Genomic DNA, 19,560 nt, shown 5'->3' on the forward strand with positions numbered 1-19,560 from the left:
TTATTAATGGCTTTCACCAGCAGCCAACACTGCACCAGATCCCAAGCTGGAGTAATTGTCAAGCAGCCCTTTATTTTCCTCTGAAAGGCTCAGCAGAAGCATCACAAAACAATTTTACAAACTTCTCTATTAAATGATCTTTTACGGAAGCCTGTATGTACAGAAAGACACACAAGTCCATGATAAAATGTCCTCTTCATACAGCAATCAACAACTGATTACCCATTTTATGCGGCTTGAAAATTTGAAAGAGTAACGGTTCGTTTTCCACTGTGAACAGAGATATAGAAATACCTAAACCTTTCTGCTATGTATCAGTCTGCTGTTGTCCCAACCACAGCAGCAGGAAGACATCTGGATCTCTGTACTTGCATTCTCTAAGTCTCCTCCACCTCTCCTCTTTAAACCTGCTTGAACACATTTGCTCACTTGTGTAAGCTTTTACTCTTAGATTAACGTTAGTTCTGCAGTATGAGTAATCTTCTCCCATAATTTTATAAGTAAAGATGGAAGTAATTATCTTCCAGACACTGTAATTAATTTAATTTTTAATAAGTTTTAATACAAAATTTGGAATTGTTAAGAATTTCTATATAAAGTCAGCTCCCCTCTTTTTGCTGTGCATAGGATATTTTTCATTATTCAATAGATTCTATTTTTTAAGCAATTAAGTTATTAAATTGAGCTCACTCAAGATAGCATGTATTTATAGAGGTAGAGTAGGCTTCAGAGATGTAATTCTTACCACTGAAGAATGCGCACAGATAACCCATTACTCTGTAATGTAAGGCTCTCGACTTCATTGAAATCCACTGGAACACTCACCGAGAAAATGAGTATTTGAAGTACATTTCCCCTCTGCAAGTACTGCATCCTCAAATCAATTATAAAAGCAAAACTTGACCTACCATTCCCCTGTAGCAGTTCTGAAAGTGGTATTTACTCATCTTTTGATGAAAAAGTAAAGCCATAAAAAAGGGAAACTTCCTACATTCCTACATACAGCCTGACCGGTACAGATAGACTCTCCCATGATCATCATGCTAATTTTAGGTCACCTGATACTGAAGAACGTAAAAGAAAAGAAAAACAAGATATCTGAGCATTTTTTACAAGATTAACTCCTTCTGTTTGATACAGCCATGGTAAAGACACCTGGTGACATACCAAGAGTCTGCTTTTTTCTGTTAAAAACAGAAGTTTTAAGCCACTAATAAGATACTATTACATTCTAAAGGTAGCATTTATTATAATGCTACTTATCATGCATTTACTTTTTTGCATAAAAAAAACAAGACACAAGCTTGCAACATTAAATTTCAGCAATATTTCAACAGTTATTAAATTAATAAAGTGCAATTGAAAAATGGGTGCCACAAATATCTAATTTGCTGTATTATAAGCTTTTAATGGCAAGTAAAAAGTGCCCTATGCTAATGTATTCAGTACATCACAACTTTGCAGACTGTTTACTACAGTCTTTGCCGAATACGCAAGTGTTAATAATTTTTTTCATTAGAAAGTTGTCTTCTGACACATGTTAGATGCATCAGGACATAACTGTAATACATTAAACTAACAAATCAGAAAATTGAAGCCTAATGCATTGCAAAATATTGTTTTAATTACACTAATTTTGTACAGCAATCCAAAATATTACATGTAATAAAAATAATTATCCCACTGCCCTTCCATTCTGGATTGTTGCCCAGTGTGTATTATGCAGGGTGGGGTTTTCTCCAATCTAGTTTTAACTTCATTTTATTATAGCTTGACTGACTTTTTTTTTCCCCCCTATCAGACACAAGCCTATCTAGAAGTGAAGAAAATGATCCATCTTAACTAATGTTCTCCATTGAAAAAAAAAAAAACTAAAATATTAAAGATTAATGCTAAGGGATGAATTTCAAAAAGTTTTCATGAGTTATCACCTTAAGAGTTGCTCCAAATCATCTTCCTTGCCAGCTTTATACTTCCTGAATAACAAAAGACTTCTACTTTCAAACACATTCTCCAAAATGTTTGAATTTACTAAATTTAATTTTTTTTTTTTTTTTTAGAAAACACAAACTATTACAAAATGATTCCCTGATCTAGTGACTTAAAAAGCACATGAAAAAAGTATTTCATTTAGATCTTTAAACCATAAAGGTGATACCAACTTAGAGCCTTTGTACGTAGCCTAGATTTTGCTTTAGATACACTGAAACCACTAATTTAAAAGATACCAGCTTCGGCACATTAGTATAAAAGGGAGTCTGTTTCTTTCAGCAAAGCAGGTCACAGGACCGAGCCACAAAGATTTACTGGTACCCGAATAAGGTGCTGCGCTCACCCAAATCATACAGCTGAACAGATTAATTGCTAACTTTCCCAAGGCATAAACAGTTCTTTTGTCTGCAGGCTTGTGAAGTATTAATAAGCACAGAATCCAAAAACCAGAAGTATTAACAATCCTTGGTATCTCCCTTAACAAAACAGGATTGGGAAACGGTTTTGGAAAAATGCCTGCCCGGTTAAACAGCGGAACTAGGCCTATAAAAGTGTGTATTACGCCATCCCAAACAATACTCCCTGGTGTCATTTTACCTGGAGAACTCAACTCATGGCAGCAGCCATGGGTTGCACGGCATTTCAGCATACGGGGTCCTCACGGGGTCTTACAGGCGTCCGATTCCCGGAGAATGGGAACGCTGCGTCCCTCACCCCAGAGCACTCACGCCTCCGACTGCAGAGGGGAGAGTCCGTGTCACCCAGCTTTGTGAGAGGGAACACTAATTATCCTACCCAGGGTAAATATTTTATCTTTTTGTTTACAAATAAATTGCTTAAACAGTCTGCTACAATAATTGGGATGTGCACTGAAGTACTGAATGAGAATGGATACTTGTAGCACATCGTACCAGAAGGTATAACAAATAACGACTAATGTCAAAAAAACCCCCACTAAACCAAACCAAACAAACCAAACCACCAAGGACAAAACCAGAAGTTAATCAGTCCCAATTCCGATATGGATTAAAGTAAGCAAAACAAAACCAAACTACAAATACAGCTCTCAAAATAATTTAAAAATAAAACAAAACCCAGAATTTCCTCAAATTGTATTATGAATTAGATTTTGATGGTAAGATTCCTCTCTGATGCCCTCCAAACCTTTAAGTTTGCAGAAGGAACAGAATACCTATTGACAAATATGTGGTTTTTAAAAAAAAAAAAAAAAAAAAAAGAGTTGTACCTACAGAAGTGAACTGTCATTCTATAGCATTACCGTACAGCTTTACAGAAGTTTAGCATGGTTAATTCAAGAATGTTTTTAGTCAACACCTCAGATTTCAGACGTGATCAACAAGGAAAATGTGACAAAAAACCTCAACACTTCATATCAAATGGGTCATTTCTGTGATAAAAAAGTATTACTGTAAGTTACACATCACGTATACAGAAGAATTTTATCTATTTACAATTAAACTTCACATCCAAATAGCCAATGATTAAAAATACTCTGAGGACAGTTGCAGCACTTCTCAAAGGTAGTAGCAGCAAAGGAAAAAGCACTCCAGTAAGAATTATGCCGTTTCCACACATCATTTACCATACTAACTTATCAAAAACATTCCATGGGCTATTTAGAAGATGTACCATCGCATGTAATCTAACACAGCAAAAGCAAATCCTTCCCATCAAAATCAGAGAATTTTAACAATTTTTAAGATATCCTGTAGTCTTATAATACAGCATTTTAGATAAAATTATTTCATAAATTTCCCAAAGTGGTTTGCATTCATATAAGGCAGAACAAAAAGCAGTAAAAGACTTCACAGAATCAAAGCTAAATTTTTAGCTTTTCTTGCAAAAATTAAAAAGTTGTCAAGAATGACGTCTTGATTGTTACTCCTAGAAGAAAACATAGAAACATGCCAGGAAAATTGCACCATGTCAGGAGTTTGGGGAGGGTTTTTTTGTTTTTTTAAAAAAAAGAGAGATGTCAGTATTCACTTGATTTATAAAACACATTAATCTGAGAAACCTGAGTTTTGAACACACTGGTGGATAACAGTACTTTGAACACACTGGTGGATAACAGTACTTTGAACACACTGGTGGATAACAAGCAAATAACCAGTCTGCTCCTTTCTAATTTCAGTAGCTTGTAAATGCTTCGAACAGACACGTGGAACTCATTTGTGTGAGCTTTTGCTTTGATTCCTCACCAGGCAGGATCCGTAAAGCGTGGCCCTGGGTGTGCAGGCAGTGTGGCTAGGGAAAGAGTAAGGTCAGTACAGAGGTAATACCTTGTTTCCTTAAGAGGAGCATTCCATGGCAGAAACGTGCACTGTTTCAGTGAACCCAAATTATTTTCATAGCAGAAATTTTGTTTTATGCATGTGATTTCTAGTCAGATTTTCCATTTCTATGAGTTTTGGCTTCCTCCTGTCCGATAAGACAAATGACTTTGTAGCATCCTTTTGCAATTTTGACCATCCACATCACATTCATAACATCCAAGACAACACTTGAGATAATCCAGGCGCTCTGGGCTGCAAACCCTAATCTCTGGAAAGCCTCTGTTCCAAATGAAGAAATTACATGGCTGTAATATATAGGCATGACGGCAATCCTCACCACGAAGAACACAACTGTCATCAGCACACCATTGACCATGTTGGCCTTTGAAGATTTGGGATATCCCAGTACTTCAAAAAACCACCTGAAAAAGAAGTGTTCACAGATACCAGGCAGACTTGAAGCCATCTCATTAATAAAGGATTTTATTTCATGGGGGTTTAATTAATCATTTATTAATTGCTTCTGCTCATCTCATTTCTAAATTATTGCACTGTGTCTTGGCTTAGCTGCAAATTCTTCTGCTTGGCTGCATTTTTTTTCCCCCCACTTAAGCAGTGTGTGATATCCAGTACATTGCAAAATAACACATAGAAAATCCTGATTTGAATTGTAAACGAGTTCACAACCCGTCTGCATTTCAGGGACTATTGTATAATACGCTATAATTCAAATTCTCTTTTAAAATTATAAACACAAATTTATTAGATGTTACTATAGTTTGCACCAATGGGCAACTAAAATTCTGTTTGTTTCCCTGAAGGCAATTCTAGCATTGTATTTGGGTATGGTAATCTAGACAGAGCTCTAATTTCCACTTTCTCAGATTTGGGATCTTCTGACTGCTTCTGTTCAGCCCAAAAACAGAACTTGAGAACCAGACATTGTAAACAGCACTGGGTCACATCACAATTAGGTATCTTATGCAATATAAATCTAAAAGCCCACTCTCCCACTACTACCCATAAATGGTCTTAAAAGAAAAAAATCTTGCATATTAATTCCTTAGATAAGCATAATTTATCTATTGCCTAGCACATAGAACCTGCAGGTTGGATTCCTAGAAAAAAGGAACAAAATCCTCTAATTCTTTATCATTCACACTTAAACCAGAAACAAGAAAAAATTGTGCAACAATGGCAGGTTAAAGACAGGACTAGGGGAAAATTACTTAAATCACTGTATTCATGATGGAGGATGGGGAGGGGAGGTAGAATGATCAATTTATTTTCAAGAAGATATGAGGTTAGAACTATTTAACAAAGTAACAGTTCTAAAAATTACTTTAAAAATCAGTTTTATTTTAATTACCTAGAGATTACAACCTAGGTAATTACAGATATACTAAAAAGATTTGCCAGACATCCAGCTCTAACAGAAATACTCCAGGAATTCATTAAGAGTGCAACTGAGAGAATTAAAATCCAGGCACTCGAGGCGGCAGTCCAGCCTGGAAGCAGCATACCTCACCACAGAAACACTTACTGGGATGATGAGAGACAGCTGATATATTTGGTCAGACTAACAATCAGAGCCTGTACTTCTGTTGATATTATACAATGCAGATTCCAAAAGTAATATAAAAAAAGGCTTTAAAATATACTGTGATGTGCCAATATAGATAACTGTTAGGAAAAAAGGTAACTGGACATTGCTTAGCAACTTCCCTCTCCCAGCAAATTAAAAAAAAAGTCAGTAAATCACAGTTATCATTACAATCTTACGCACCACAGCTCATAATTAATTACATAAATGCTGATACTAACATTAAAAGATCTAAATGCTTGGCATAGAGACAGCCTCCAATTAGATATCCCTAACAACAGGCAGGAAATACAAAGAAAATACTACAGTTCTGAGATTAGAATATCATTTTATATGTTAATAGCAGCTATTTTGGTAATACTAAGAATGCAAACAAGAAACATAATGTAAGTCATTATCATTATCTGCTATGTACTGTCTTAAGGGTCTGGCTCTCTTCAAATTTAATGAAAAAACCAAACTCCAAAACAAACCATTCACACACTAATGAGATGACATCCCTTAGTGCAAGGGACTTTATCTCCGACAGAGATTTCCATTTTTCTGAGAAAGCAGCAAATGTGGGTATTCAATGACACATGATCTCACCATAGGCATTTTAAAAGTATAACATATATTACTTTGAATAGCCAAGTGTATCACGATACTTCCTAATGCCACAATCTGAAAGGTGAGCATCAGTATAGGTACCACATAAATCCAGGATGAATTCCTATCTTGGTAGAAATCAGTTGGGAGAATGGCCATTCCCTAGGACATGAATTAATGCGGTACATGGCGTTATCACGCACCTTTTCTGATGCTCACAGCAGCAATTCTAGTAGCAACACTAGAACTAGAAGCCATGGCAGGCTTCGACTGTCACTGAGCTCCGCAAAAGAGCCTTCTGCCGCTTCCTTCTCTGATCACAAGCGTGAAGATTAGCCATTCCAGATATATTTAGGTGCTTTACTATCTTCTAATTTAAGTGCTCAAAATAATTTCCAGAACTAATTTTGAAAGTAAATAAAGAATATACATTTATATTATTCTACATATTCATATATAGATCAATATTAATATATGCATATGTGCAGTACTGCAAAACAAATATCTAAGGCAATGCAATTCCTTTCTAGGATTCAGATACCAATGTTACTTTGCTTCTTTTCCTGGTCCATGAAACTAAAAAGAAATCTCTATTGAAAATGATGGCTTTATTATAATAATTAAGGCTAATAAAAATATTATATTTTTGAACTTTTTTGTTCAGCAGTTTCATAAAAATTTGGCATTTCATAGGAAGCCTGGTCAACTCTAAAAAGGAACTCGGAGGTGAATACATTAGTTATACTGTTGCAGCTATAGCAGCAAAAAGTTTCCATGGAAAAAAAGGGTTTCCACAAAATAATACTTAGTTCTATATATATAAAATCCCTTTCAGCAGGCATTCAACAACAAAAAACCCTTCCTAGGTGACAGACATAATAATACAGATTAAAATTCAAAAGAACTGTGCAAAAATTCCCTAACCACTTACCGCTGATTGACAAAAGGAGTGGAGAACTCTGCAAGCAGACGGAAGTTTCCAAAATAAGCCAACAGACCTTTGCTCTGGTTAACAAAACAAGAGAGACATACACAAATCAACAATGTAGATGTGAAATCTTGATTAAAGTCTTCAAGTACACACAGAATGATACAATGTCTCAACTTCTTTATTAAAACTAAGAGTAAGTGAGTTTGCCAGCTGTGGCCAGCTTCCTTACAATCTCGAAGTGAGGTTTACTACAAAAGCTGCAATTGTCCTTCAGGTATCTCGAATCAGTAGTTTCTTACTTTAAATAAATCTTTAAAAGACTTACAAGTTAAGTGGCCATGGAAAGCTAGCTAGAGAAGACTGGCACAAGTAGTCATAGGTTATAATTATAATGATACTATTACTAAGAGAATCATAAATATTTTGGATTTCTCAATGTTTAAACAAGCCCAATCAGAAACGCTGTAAGCTAGAGAAAAGTGTCCCTGCATTGTTTTAGGAACATAATTTGCAAAATGAAGATTAATTCCCAGCTCTCATTTGGCAGCAGAAAGGGCACCTGAAGTCCTTTCTTCTCCCCTCCCTGCTGCAGGGGAAACCCCTTTCCAGGGCTCTGTCACAGTCCTGCCATGCACAGCACATCTTCTCCCTGCCGGTACCCGCATCACCACGTGGTGCTTTTACACTGATACACGTTGTAACTTTCCTCCAAGTGACAAAGTACAGCATATTCTCTGCCTTATCGTTTGGTTGTGCTGGAAATAGTACCCCATTACACAAGGGCTGGGTAAGCATCCGTTTGCAGATGTAGAGATAAAAAGATTTTTAAAACAAATTCAGAAGGTTGCCTGAACAACCTATGGAGTGTGTGTCATCTCCTTCCCCCACCGAGTGTGCTAATACCCACTACTTCGGGCATTTCATGTCAGTTTGCAGTGCGCCAAATAGAAAATCTGTGTTCTTAATCCAATTCTCTCTTATCTTCAAGAGCAGTTTTTGAAAATGAGTAACTTTCTCTGAAGATAAGAGAATGAGCGTAACACACAGACATCCAAGGGCAGAGCTAGATCCAAATAATAAGACCGGCTTTAAAAGAAGTTCACACTAACACTATGTTTTCTATATTTACTCCAGAAACAGCTAATGAATTTTCTGCATCAGGGATTAGCCTTGGTAGTGATATTTTCATTTCTCTAATATTCAGTTCTAATTCACTTTCATCCGTGATAATACTAGTAGATCTAATTATCTTCAACCCGAAACACAGTATTTACTTGTCAGCATACTTCATCCCCTTTAGAACGTTACATGGGAAATCTGACAGTAATCTGGCATCTCAACACTCTTAATATTGTAAGCCTGGGATTCACACAGTAGGCAGGGCCAATGTGGTAAATAAAGAAATCTTATAAAATGCAATTTATTTCATTTACTGAATGAGCTTTTCAGAAGGAATTCAGGAGCATTATTCTAGAGGTCAGTGGGATTCCTACCAAGTCACATGGACATCTTTGAGAAATTCCAGCAGCAGCAAAGAATAACTAAGTTAGTCTTTATCCTAGAACAGTATCCTTCTCTTCCCCTTTCCCCTTCAATGTATGTACACCATAGATACTTATAGATATATACAGTTAATCATCCATTGTTTCTGTACCAAAGTAACTTTACACAAGAAGTCTCAGAGGATCAACAGTTTGTGTCATAACAGATTTAAAAAAAATAAATAAAAAGGAAAAAGAAGAAAAAAGAAAAAAACAAACCACCATACCCAGCTGGCTGTAGTACATTCACCAGAGTTAAGGATCACTGACCTATGGCCTTGCAAATGCAATCGCAATCAGAACATAACCACTTGGAACCATTTCCTTCTAATTTTCCAACTAAATCTTCAGACTTGTGGTTTTATTTGAAACTCTTTTCTACAATCGTGAAAAAACCCTCTGTCAAAGTCTCTCTACAGCAAAAACTGAGAAGAGTTTTAATTTCAGCAGTTAAATACATTAAATACAGCAATTAAATGTAACAGTTTTGTTGAAGGACTGTAACACTGGAAAGGCATGCACTTACCACAAATGACTGATAAAACCATTTAGTAAGTAATGATTATTGAAAATATAAACATGCTTTTCACAAAGCTAATACACCAACCAGTAAAGACATTAAGCAAAGAAAGAGATCTATAAAAGCATTGTCTTCAATCACATCTGCTTGTTATGTTACTGGAAAATACGGCACTCACCAGTACAAAATAGTAAGCATACAGAGCTGCCAAGTGATGTATTACAAAAAATTTGTCACCAATTGCCTTCCAATAGTAAATAATAAGCAACAAATCTACAAGAGAAAAGAAATAATTATAAAGAACAATTTATTATACTACCATTCACCTCAGAATAGTGTTTCTCTAAGTTTTAGAGGTATAAATGCCAACATACGGCATCAGCAGAAACTCTCTGAATTAATTATCTCTGAAGAGAACATCTTTATCCTAAAGACTTCACTTTAGTCAAAGCGCTAAGCAACAATATTCTTCCAACACTTGTCATAAATTATTACTTTCCACATCAATGGAAGTACAGAGGCAATAGCTTTAGCTGAAATATTTTGGAAGGAAAAAGGGAATCTCATAGCAAGACTTCGTACTAATGAACACAAAAATTTTGGAACAAGTGACCAAAAAAGGTGGACTACAGGGGGCATCACCAATATACAGACACACACACAGTGATTGCGAGGATCTATTATGGGGAACTTCTGAATCAAAAGGTAGTTATATTAGCAAACAGGGAACCATTTACCAAAAATATTTTGCAAGGGGCACTTGGAATGAGAAGCACGTTTGCTTTATTTAATCAGAAATTTCCAGTTACTGCAAAAGTGATACAGTGGACTTGAGTTAATGTTATAAGGAAAACTTTGACAGAAATGTTCTTGTCTCATGACAATCTGAGATTTCAGAAGATTTTCTTTTCTGTACTGGAACAAGCAATTTCTGCCCCTACTTTCTCCACATGAGAACTTCGGGCGGGTATATTAGTGACCAAGGTTCCAAATCAAAGACTTTATCCCTGTTCCGTTTGTATCTTCAGTGAGTGCCTTGATCTCTTTTGTATTAGCTGTCCTCAGGCAGGACTTGATACCATCTGACATAGCCACTCCACTTTCTACTAATAATTAAAGATTAACTATATAAGGAAGTGAGAGAATGAATGGCCAGGTTCAGGTCTCTGTTCAAAGGCATTCATTAATTCATAATGAAAGTCTAATGCATAATTATTCAAAAATAGATACCAATGAATTTAAACACGGGAGCTGAAGTTCTTATGGAAAAAACAGAGACTTAAACTAACCCACAGCTTAACTGGGTGTGCTGATCATCAGATTATCAATTCCATTGGGGTGAGAAATCTAGTCTGACAGATAATCAAGTCCCCAGCCCAGTCTCTGACCAGAGACTCCACCCTAACATGAGAAGTTTTCCCTGAAAATACTCCAAGTCATAGCAAGTTTTTGCTTTGATAAGTTAGCATTATCCCCACACACTATAAAAGAAAGCTCCAAAGCATTTTGTAGCAAAATTCCCATGCCAATTTTAGTTGACAGTAAATAATTAAGAACACAAAACATATGCAGGGGTAAATGCCATACCAAGAAAATAATTTAAAATTTCCATGTTTTATAGATGACTAAATTTTGGCTTAAAGTGAGACTAAAAGGTGGGCAGGCAGGATACTATGGCATCATTTGCCTCAGCTTGTATTGAGGTTTACTAAAATTCTTCTGCCAGCATTCTGAGGTCACAGGAAGAAACATATGATAAAAGAGCTACGAGTTGTAGATACCCTGAAGGGAGTGAAGGGCACTGCTTTAACATCTTCTCAATTGGCTTAAGGACAAAACTGAGCTTGAGTTGGTGGTTGTGTATCAAACTACCATAAAGCCACACAGTGGCATTTCCTCAGCGCTTGGGGAGATATCATCCCATCTTTCACATCCGCTGGCAAGGTCCTGCAATTTCACCACAACCCACAACTCCATTAGCAATTTTAAAAGCCACAATAGAAACTTTATTACATACACATATCACATCTCCAGCATAGTGGCTCTGTATAAATATATAGGCATAGTGACTCAATATAAATACACAGGTTGTGTTATATACACGTTGCATAATTACCAGAAATGAGGTAGCCTGTGGTAATAGCAATATTCAGTTTCACAATTGAAGGGTCACCCCTGTAAACATACCAAAAAATCACAGTTACAGCTTTTATAACAAGGTAATTTGCAAAGGACATACACATACCAAACACATAATATCCGTCAGGTCACCTTATTCTTGGCCCTTCAGTAAGGCATTACAAGATTTGGTTAAGGACGGTCCTAGTCATGAAAAGGGATTCCTTTTCCACCCAGATATAAGACATCTACTAACTACCCTAATCAGGATTACCCCCTGCCTCAGGGTAGAGACTGCCCCAACAGCCTTGCTTAGAGACTAGAACTGAAACCCAGCAAGTACTCTGAGCTGGCTTCTCTGGGAACAGAGGATAGAAGAGAATGGCCCAGGCAATGCCTCTCAGCACTTTAACTGACACTCTGCATCTCCATTTCTGTTCTCGTGCCAGTGTAAAAACTTTGTTAAGGATGACAAAAATATCTTGCTCAGCTGGCGCTTTTCAAATTCATAACAGGATGGATGCTTATGTGGATAAACAGAGTAGAAGGAGACATGAAACGAATTATTTGCCAGTTCTTTGGAGACAAGGAACCTTTGAGGAGAAATGCTTTTCAGAGTAGTTTCACACCTTCTGTCCCTTCCCTTTTGGTGTGAAACATTCAGCAGGCAAAGCTCTTAGTAGAACATGCAACTTCAGTTCCTCTAGGATGTTCAACAAACCCAAACTTGTGAATACAGCTCAAGAAAGGGAAGCATCCACATTACAGCAAGTAACGTTTGTTCTTTCCTCCACTGTCCTCTGTACATTCCTACTTTGAGAAGCTTGGTAAACAAATCTCTCTTCCTTGGCATAAAGATCGTAACTTTTTTTTTTTAACTAAGTTGTGCATCTAATCTAGATATGTTTTGTGTAAGTATGAACTCAGCTTCAAGCTACACGTCTACAGATTTATAAAATGTGGACTGCTCAAGACAAGCTGTGAAAGCAATCTCTGCTGTAAACCTTTCAAGAAAAAAAGGAACATAACTGTGCTTACAGCCACCTCCAATACAAAGCCTACCTCAGCTAGAAAGCAGTACAATGCTATTACTTAGCTATTACTTTTTAATCCTATTGGAATGAAGCAGCAGAAGAGATTTCCTGTATTATTACAATCTATTTGCTAAACTTTAAGGCTTTCTTAGCATCTAAAACTAACTGCTTCCCTGAGTGAGAGGGTAGCTTACAGGAAAATAGAAGGACTTACAAAACCAGAATTCTGCTGTTAGATGGGGAAAAACATTACCAGGAAAGCCTGGAGCTCACTCCATCTCTTAAGACTGGCCATAGAGGCTCTCTTAACTACAACTTGAGGCAGGAACATTTTTCCATGGCTTCAGAACCTGGCTTCATGAGCTACGTAGGTTGTGGGCCGAGTGCTTCTTTAGGTGTAGCTCTCCTGAAAGCCACAGCTAGACATAGAGCATAGACAGATGTATTCTCACAACTTTAGCAGAAACACTTTAGTTACAGCCCTCCCATGAGAGCTCCCAGCTGCAGCAGTGACAACATCATAACCAAACTTATAAGTGCTCCCAACACACTGCAGCACATCATCACCAAGATTGAGCCTGCGCTCAAGAACCTTCATGTTCTTCTCCAGAGAAGATGCAAAGGACTATATGAAATTGGTTCCTTGATATTGGTAAACATGACTTAACTGGATGAGACAGGGAATGATTGACTTCCTTTTGTTCTTTGCATGAGAATGGTCACCTTGCAACAAACCTCTAGACTTTCTAAACCAACACTTCAACAACATATATGACTGCACTGCCCATCTGTCACCTCCCTTCAAGAACAGTTCATGTTAGAATCCCAAATTAATCTCAATTAATGGAAAACTTACAATTTAGTCTAACTCTTCTAGATTTCCTGATCAGTCTCCTTGAATGGGAAGTGCAATGGAGCTTATGAGCCCTGATGTTTGCAGCCTAGTTTTGATGCAGGCAAGAGCCAGGAGTGACAAACAGGGAGTGACTTGAATAAGCAAGAGGGAAGAGCTATCTCTTTTGTGGTTGCTAAGGAGGTATGTGTGGCAAAGGAATTACACACCAACATGCACAAGGCAGATGTAACAAACAAAAGTCCGCATGAATGACTCTATTCAAACTTCTTTGCAGACACAGAGTCATATAAAAAACTAATCAAACATCAGACTTCAAAAAGTGTAATGGCTGTAAAGTGTACAGTCATATGAAAAAGTCTGCTCTTCTGTGAAGCTACAACTTAATTCACTTATTTACATCTTCTCCCGCTCCTTACCTAATCTCTACCACCTCCACATTTTCTACCATGTTATTCTAACCACCTCAAAAACAATTTCTACATCATCTATTATTAGCTAGTCTGTATTATATAAAGAAAAGAAAAGGCAAAGTGTTATGAGAAGTCCTAGACCATCAATGAAGGTGTATGTTACAGGGAAGCATCAGCATTGTGTACTTATCAATGCTCCTGTCTTTATTATCCTTTGTTAGGATCTATTGTACCTAGTTTCAGGCATTACCTGACAGTAATACCACATCCTCTTCCCACTGAACCCAAACCCTTAGCAGCAGTCCTGATCCCTTTCAAGACATATGGGTATCATCATCACCATGCATTTAAGTTTTACATGAACCCAGAAGTTAGGCTGACATACGCAGAGGCTCAGAACTTGTGATTTTCCATTACAGATATAAATACCTTTAAATGCCACAGAAAAGAACTGATTGGATACTGTCATACAGTCAATGACTACACAAAGATGGTGGCAATAACCAGAGGGAAAGAGTGCCTGTATCAAAATCCTCCTAGTAGTCTAAAATCAGAGCATCTGTGTAACGTTTTCAGGCTACCTGGGCTAGAACAGTGCAAAAAAGCTGCATGCAGGATTTCTGGACATTTACTTACAAACGACTGAAACTACATTCACAAATGTTTCTTGCACTGTTAATAAGAGACTCCTGCAGAAAGGCTTATGCATCCTTCATATCTGTAAATGACCAAGTCCCACAGCTTATGCCTGCATTTCAAAAGGGCATTAGATTTCCAGACTGAGCAGCCTTGCAACAGTCCATCTGGCATTTGCCATATAATTTGGGTTTTTTCCTCTTCAGTCTTATTCAATTAAAATCAAGACTATGTGGATTCAGCTACAAATCAATATAAAAGTGATAAGCAACTTAAGACAGTGTACAGCTAAGCCATAAAACAGACCGAAAGAAAAAAAAAAAAAAACCAGTTACAGCTCTACATGGTCAGCTAAGGCTTTAATTACTGTGTACTGGGAACCAATATGATATATGGGAGAATGCATAAACTAATGCTAGCCATCTCATTTTTAAGAGTAATGTAAAAGTCAACCTCAGAAGAAAATGTACATCTGCAAATTCTGAGGAATTCTGACAATTCTGGCTTCACTGGCAGAAGAAAGTCTAACACAAAGTTGTATTTTACTCGCAGGCTGCATACAAGTACTTTTAAACCCATGGGCAATATTATGTTCAGTCTTCCTTTGCACTTAATCACTTGCATGAACATGTATTTGAATAATTGCAACTGCTTTAAAATCACTAAGTGATACTTCATATATTTTAAAATTTTTAGTTTAATAACTAAAAATACTGATTTCCACATCTAGAGCGTTCTATGCACTTTTAATTGACAAATTCCTGAAACCTCTAAGATAATTTTGGCCAACAAACAATTAACAGAAACACTGCCATGAAATAAACCTGAAGCTTTGATTTAAAACACACAGATTTGATGCAATTCCACTAGATTTTTAAATAAATACATAGTTTTCCTTACTTTACCAAAAGTAAATAAAACCACTGATAGTAATCATTGTAAATGTATGCAGACAGAAGAAACTATTTAGAAGCAGTAGTAGAAATACACACAAAAAGTCCCCTACAGGCAGATGGATTTTGTCTTTTAAGATTTAAGGGTTTTTTACATAATCTAGGATGCTAAGGCTCCCTAAGTAAGATTAAGTTTTCAATGCAGTATACAAAAATACCTAACATAACTTTTCTCAAGCTTACTAAGAACAAAAAAGTGGTTCAATTACTTGAAATGAATTTTTTCTGGAATTATACCAGGAAAATTTAGTAAATGTGAAGACTCAATTTATTTATCATCACCAAGAGGCTTTTATTTCTGCCTTTCATGACTTCTTTCACACTGTTTAGAACAAGGTATACGTAAACAAACCAGGATAAAAGCTTCTATCTGATAAAGCTCACCACAAACACACTGTTACAATAACATGCTGCTTTTCAACGTGGTTAAGAGATCTCATAAGATATTCAGACTGTATTTGGTCTCTCTAAAGGTACCAGAATACAATGAAAAAAATCCAAAACAGCCAACAATTTAATCGTATATCACTACACACAGAAGAGGCCAATGTTGCTTAAATTTGTGTTACAAATTAGTGTCCCATTTATTGAAGCCACTTAACGAGTCAGTGGCAGAGAGCTTCAAGCACCCGATCCTGCCTAGTCCACGCTGCATTGTCATTAATTTACAGTATCAAAAAAGCAGAACGAGCATCAGATGTTAAATTTATGCAAGTTTAAACTGATTCACAGTGTGGTCCTTTGACAGGGTTAAAAACAACAGTCTATGATAGAAATATGAAATGAAACTTGAAGTAGTTAGTCTTCAGGAAAAATATGGCCTCTTCCTTCTATAGGGAAAGAGTTCCAGAGGCTAACAAGTGAAATATCAAAACAACAGCAATCTATAATTAATTCAACTAAAATGAAGGCATCTTGTTGTTCCTCCATCAAAAACAGTATGAAACAAAACAGTATAATTAGAAATCAAGAAAAGATAAGCTTAATATAGAATATTTTGTTAACTAGAGAAAATATTAAAGAGTCCATTTATTAAATATTCCTATTGCTTGTGAAGACAGCACTTGAAACTTTCATACTTATTTGAAAACCAAGATTGACAGAAGCTTTATCAGAGGTGGAAATACAGGCATCTTAATTTCTCAGCGTAGACATATATATTTTATACATATAATAGGACACTCCAGCTTTTTCACATGCACACACACTCTCTCTCCAGACCTGCAACACCATTTTAATTTCACTTTAAAATTATTACAGTAAATAGCACAGTTTCAGTCATGCTGACATACAGTTACACTCTTGGTTCTATGCTTTAGTAATTTAATATCCCTTTTCAAATCAATTGCTTATGTTTTATCTATTCCACTTCACAGAGACACAATGCACTAAGACATTAATACTGACAAAATAATTTGGAATTATCAAATAGTCCAGACAAAAATGGACACATCATAACTGCATATTTTATGGGAAATGAAACCATTATTTTAGTAATTAATAGACTGCAGGATTATTTTTTTCTTCTCGGTTATGTTATCTTATTGTGTAAACACAACATATATGTAACATGCCTTACCAGAGACGGTCAGCATTAACAGCATCATCGTACAACAAAATATACAGGCAAAACCCACCAACCACCAAGGCATGGAATGTGGACACTGTCCTGAAAAAGAGATCACAGTCACAAGGAGGTACTGCCATTCACCTTTACATACTGTGCTTAAGGTAGGGTGTTTCCAAAGACATTCTCAACTGCATCCAGATGCCTCTGTGGAAGACAATCATCTCTTCTTTGCGCTACATCCAACCACTTATACAATGACAGGTGGGAAAAACAGACAAAAAAAGGAATCTGACTGGAGTGGGGTCTTGAAGTAACTAAGATCTACATTTTCCTCCAATTATCCCATATATTAATGAATCCTTTAAGACAATATGACATCCAGTTCTCTAACAAACACTTACCATGTTGTTCCACTTGCTGGAAAATCTATATGTGTTTCATATTCAGATTGGTCCAAGAGTCCTGCAGCAGCAGGTTTCTCCTTTCAGGCACCGAATTAATAAATGACCCATGATAAATCTGCCAAGTTCAGGTTTTGGAAAGAGGGGTATTAAATGAAAAGTCCTATCAAAGACAGTTTCAGAAAGAATTTCTAATGCATTTGAAGTAGATTTTGGTTTTCAAACAGAAAACTTGCATAACCAAAGGTTGTAGCTGAGTGTCTGAGGTGTAACAGCTACAGGTTCACATGAGCTGGCAGCTGTAACTTTATTTAATACTCCTGTTGTCCTAGATAAAGTCACTGTAATCAGAGAGTTGCCTTGTCCGCAGTTGGGTACTAAACACTTCCTTTTCCAAAGACACCAGTCTCAAATATACAGGCTGCATGCACACTGTAGACAAACTCTGAATGTTAACAGGGACTTAAAGAGAATCACCTATTTGGAGAGGCCCCGGCAGGGTTTCTGCCAGCACGCAGGCCAGGGCCACTCCTGCCCTTTTGAGTCCACATGTATTCTTGGAAGGTAGAACAATGCAATGGGCACGGGTCCAAACTGTGTAACCTTGTTCCTTTAGCCATGGGTTTAACACTACTATAAACTGCACCTAATACTGTGTAGCTACTGGCTGCTTTCACACTTCAAGTGTGACTAGGAAGAAAAAAAATTATGTTCCAAAATAGCTCTACTGAATTGTGGATACTATTTGAAAGATGAGAACTCTAAGTTAAATGCTGCGTGATGAGAAACACCTTTGCACCATATTCACAGCACTAACAATATGCAGATAAATATACAGATGCTTTTAGTTACTAGCCTCATCTTTTTACATATTGAATACATGTATTTGGAAGTTATTAATATTTTAAATGTGCGTAAGTCACTCTTAAGAGTGACTCTACCATTCAAGATTTGAAGTAAACACCTTACTTCCTGTGGAAGATTTTGCAAAGATAGAGTAGGTTATAATCCCTAGTCTGCTTCCAGAAATTATATTATCATCTGTTGGCATTAGAATATTCTGTGACTTTTCATAAAAGAAGTCTCTATTTACAATTTGTTTGAAGAATGTCATCATGCCATTTTCAGCAGTTTTTTCAATAGCGTTCAAAAAAGAGAATGGCAATTAATATAATATGAATAGCCAAATGAGATGGATGAGAACATTTTCTAACCATTATAGCACAGGCCGCTTTTTTCTTCCTTTTTTTAACAAAGAAAGAAAAATTAGTTATCAGAACTTTAATGATAATTAATGGTTTAATTAAAATCTCTACTCTTGCAACACAGAATTAACAGAGAGCTAGGAACATTGCTTCCTTTTTAAAACAAAGCATGGCATACAATATTAGCATTTGAGAAATACCTGGGATTTTTGAACTTTAGGAGAGGATAATGCTGAAAGAAGTAAAATTTGTCCTAGAATGTAGCTTATTAGTTTACAGTTGCAATTTGTCTCGGGAGTGGCTGGTTATCCAAACCTTAGTGTTTAGCATACAAACTACACACAAGCACAGCACTTGGGGGGGGGGGGGGGGGAGAAGAAGAAAAATAAAAAAAAAAAGCAGATTTCCTCCTTAACTCTGGACTTTGAAGTTTCTCCAAAGAAGAGGGGACAGAAGGGAAACAGTGCAAGACTCCATTTTAATATGGAATCTAGGTCAAGCTATCGAGCTCAGTACATTTCCTTGAAATTACTGACAAAGCCTGCATCCTTTAACTCCTCAATAAACTGCAAAGAAAAAAGTTGCACTGGTAAGTTGCATACTTGTTCCTTTATTATTGATTTCTTTCCCACAACTGCTTAATAACAGTACAAACATATATTGTAGAACAGGTGACAGAAATTTCTGTACAACAAATTGAAGAGTTATTCTACATCTGTGTTGAAGTATAGTTTTTAACTCAATTTAAGCATCTGCATACTTACTTAAGATTCCAGAAGCAATTACTTTATTGGTTCTTAATTCTTGCAAGGTTAGAATGAACAAACTGACAGTATGGAAAACACAGTCCGGTGCTGCAGCTCAAATGCTGGATTACAAAACCCTCCAAACTGTAACAATATATT

The 19,560-nt window shown here is 36.5% G+C and overlaps 1 protein-coding gene across 4 annotated transcripts in view; it reads right to left on the reverse strand.

Annotated features, from left to right (window-relative positions):
- Window positions 1-4,096: 4,096 nt before the first annotated feature.
- The window catches only part of TLCD4 (TLC domain containing 4), a 38,341-nt gene continuing 22,877 nt past the window's right edge, over window positions 4,097-19,560 (reverse strand). For all 4 annotated transcript variants that reach the window (XM_054833557.1, XM_054833556.1, XM_054833555.1 and 1 more), the window contains 5 exons: window positions 17,059-17,148; window positions 11,589-11,647; window positions 9,651-9,745; window positions 7,412-7,485; window positions 4,097-4,711 (listed from right to left, as the gene is read on the reverse strand). In XM_054833557.1, the coding sequence (XP_054689532.1) occupies window positions 4,396-4,711; window positions 7,412-7,485; window positions 9,651-9,745; window positions 11,589-11,647; window positions 17,059-17,148 (634 nt within the window). In that variant the 3' untranslated portion in view covers window positions 4,097-4,395. The remainder of the gene's footprint in view (window positions 4,712-7,411; window positions 7,486-9,650; window positions 9,746-11,588; window positions 11,648-17,058; window positions 17,149-19,560) is intronic.

The sequence above is a fragment of the Grus americana genome, chromosome 8, assembly GCF_028858705.1.
Source record: "Grus americana isolate bGruAme1 chromosome 8, bGruAme1.mat, whole genome shotgun sequence".
Taxonomy (NCBI): domain Eukaryota; kingdom Metazoa; phylum Chordata; class Aves; order Gruiformes; family Gruidae; genus Grus; species Grus americana.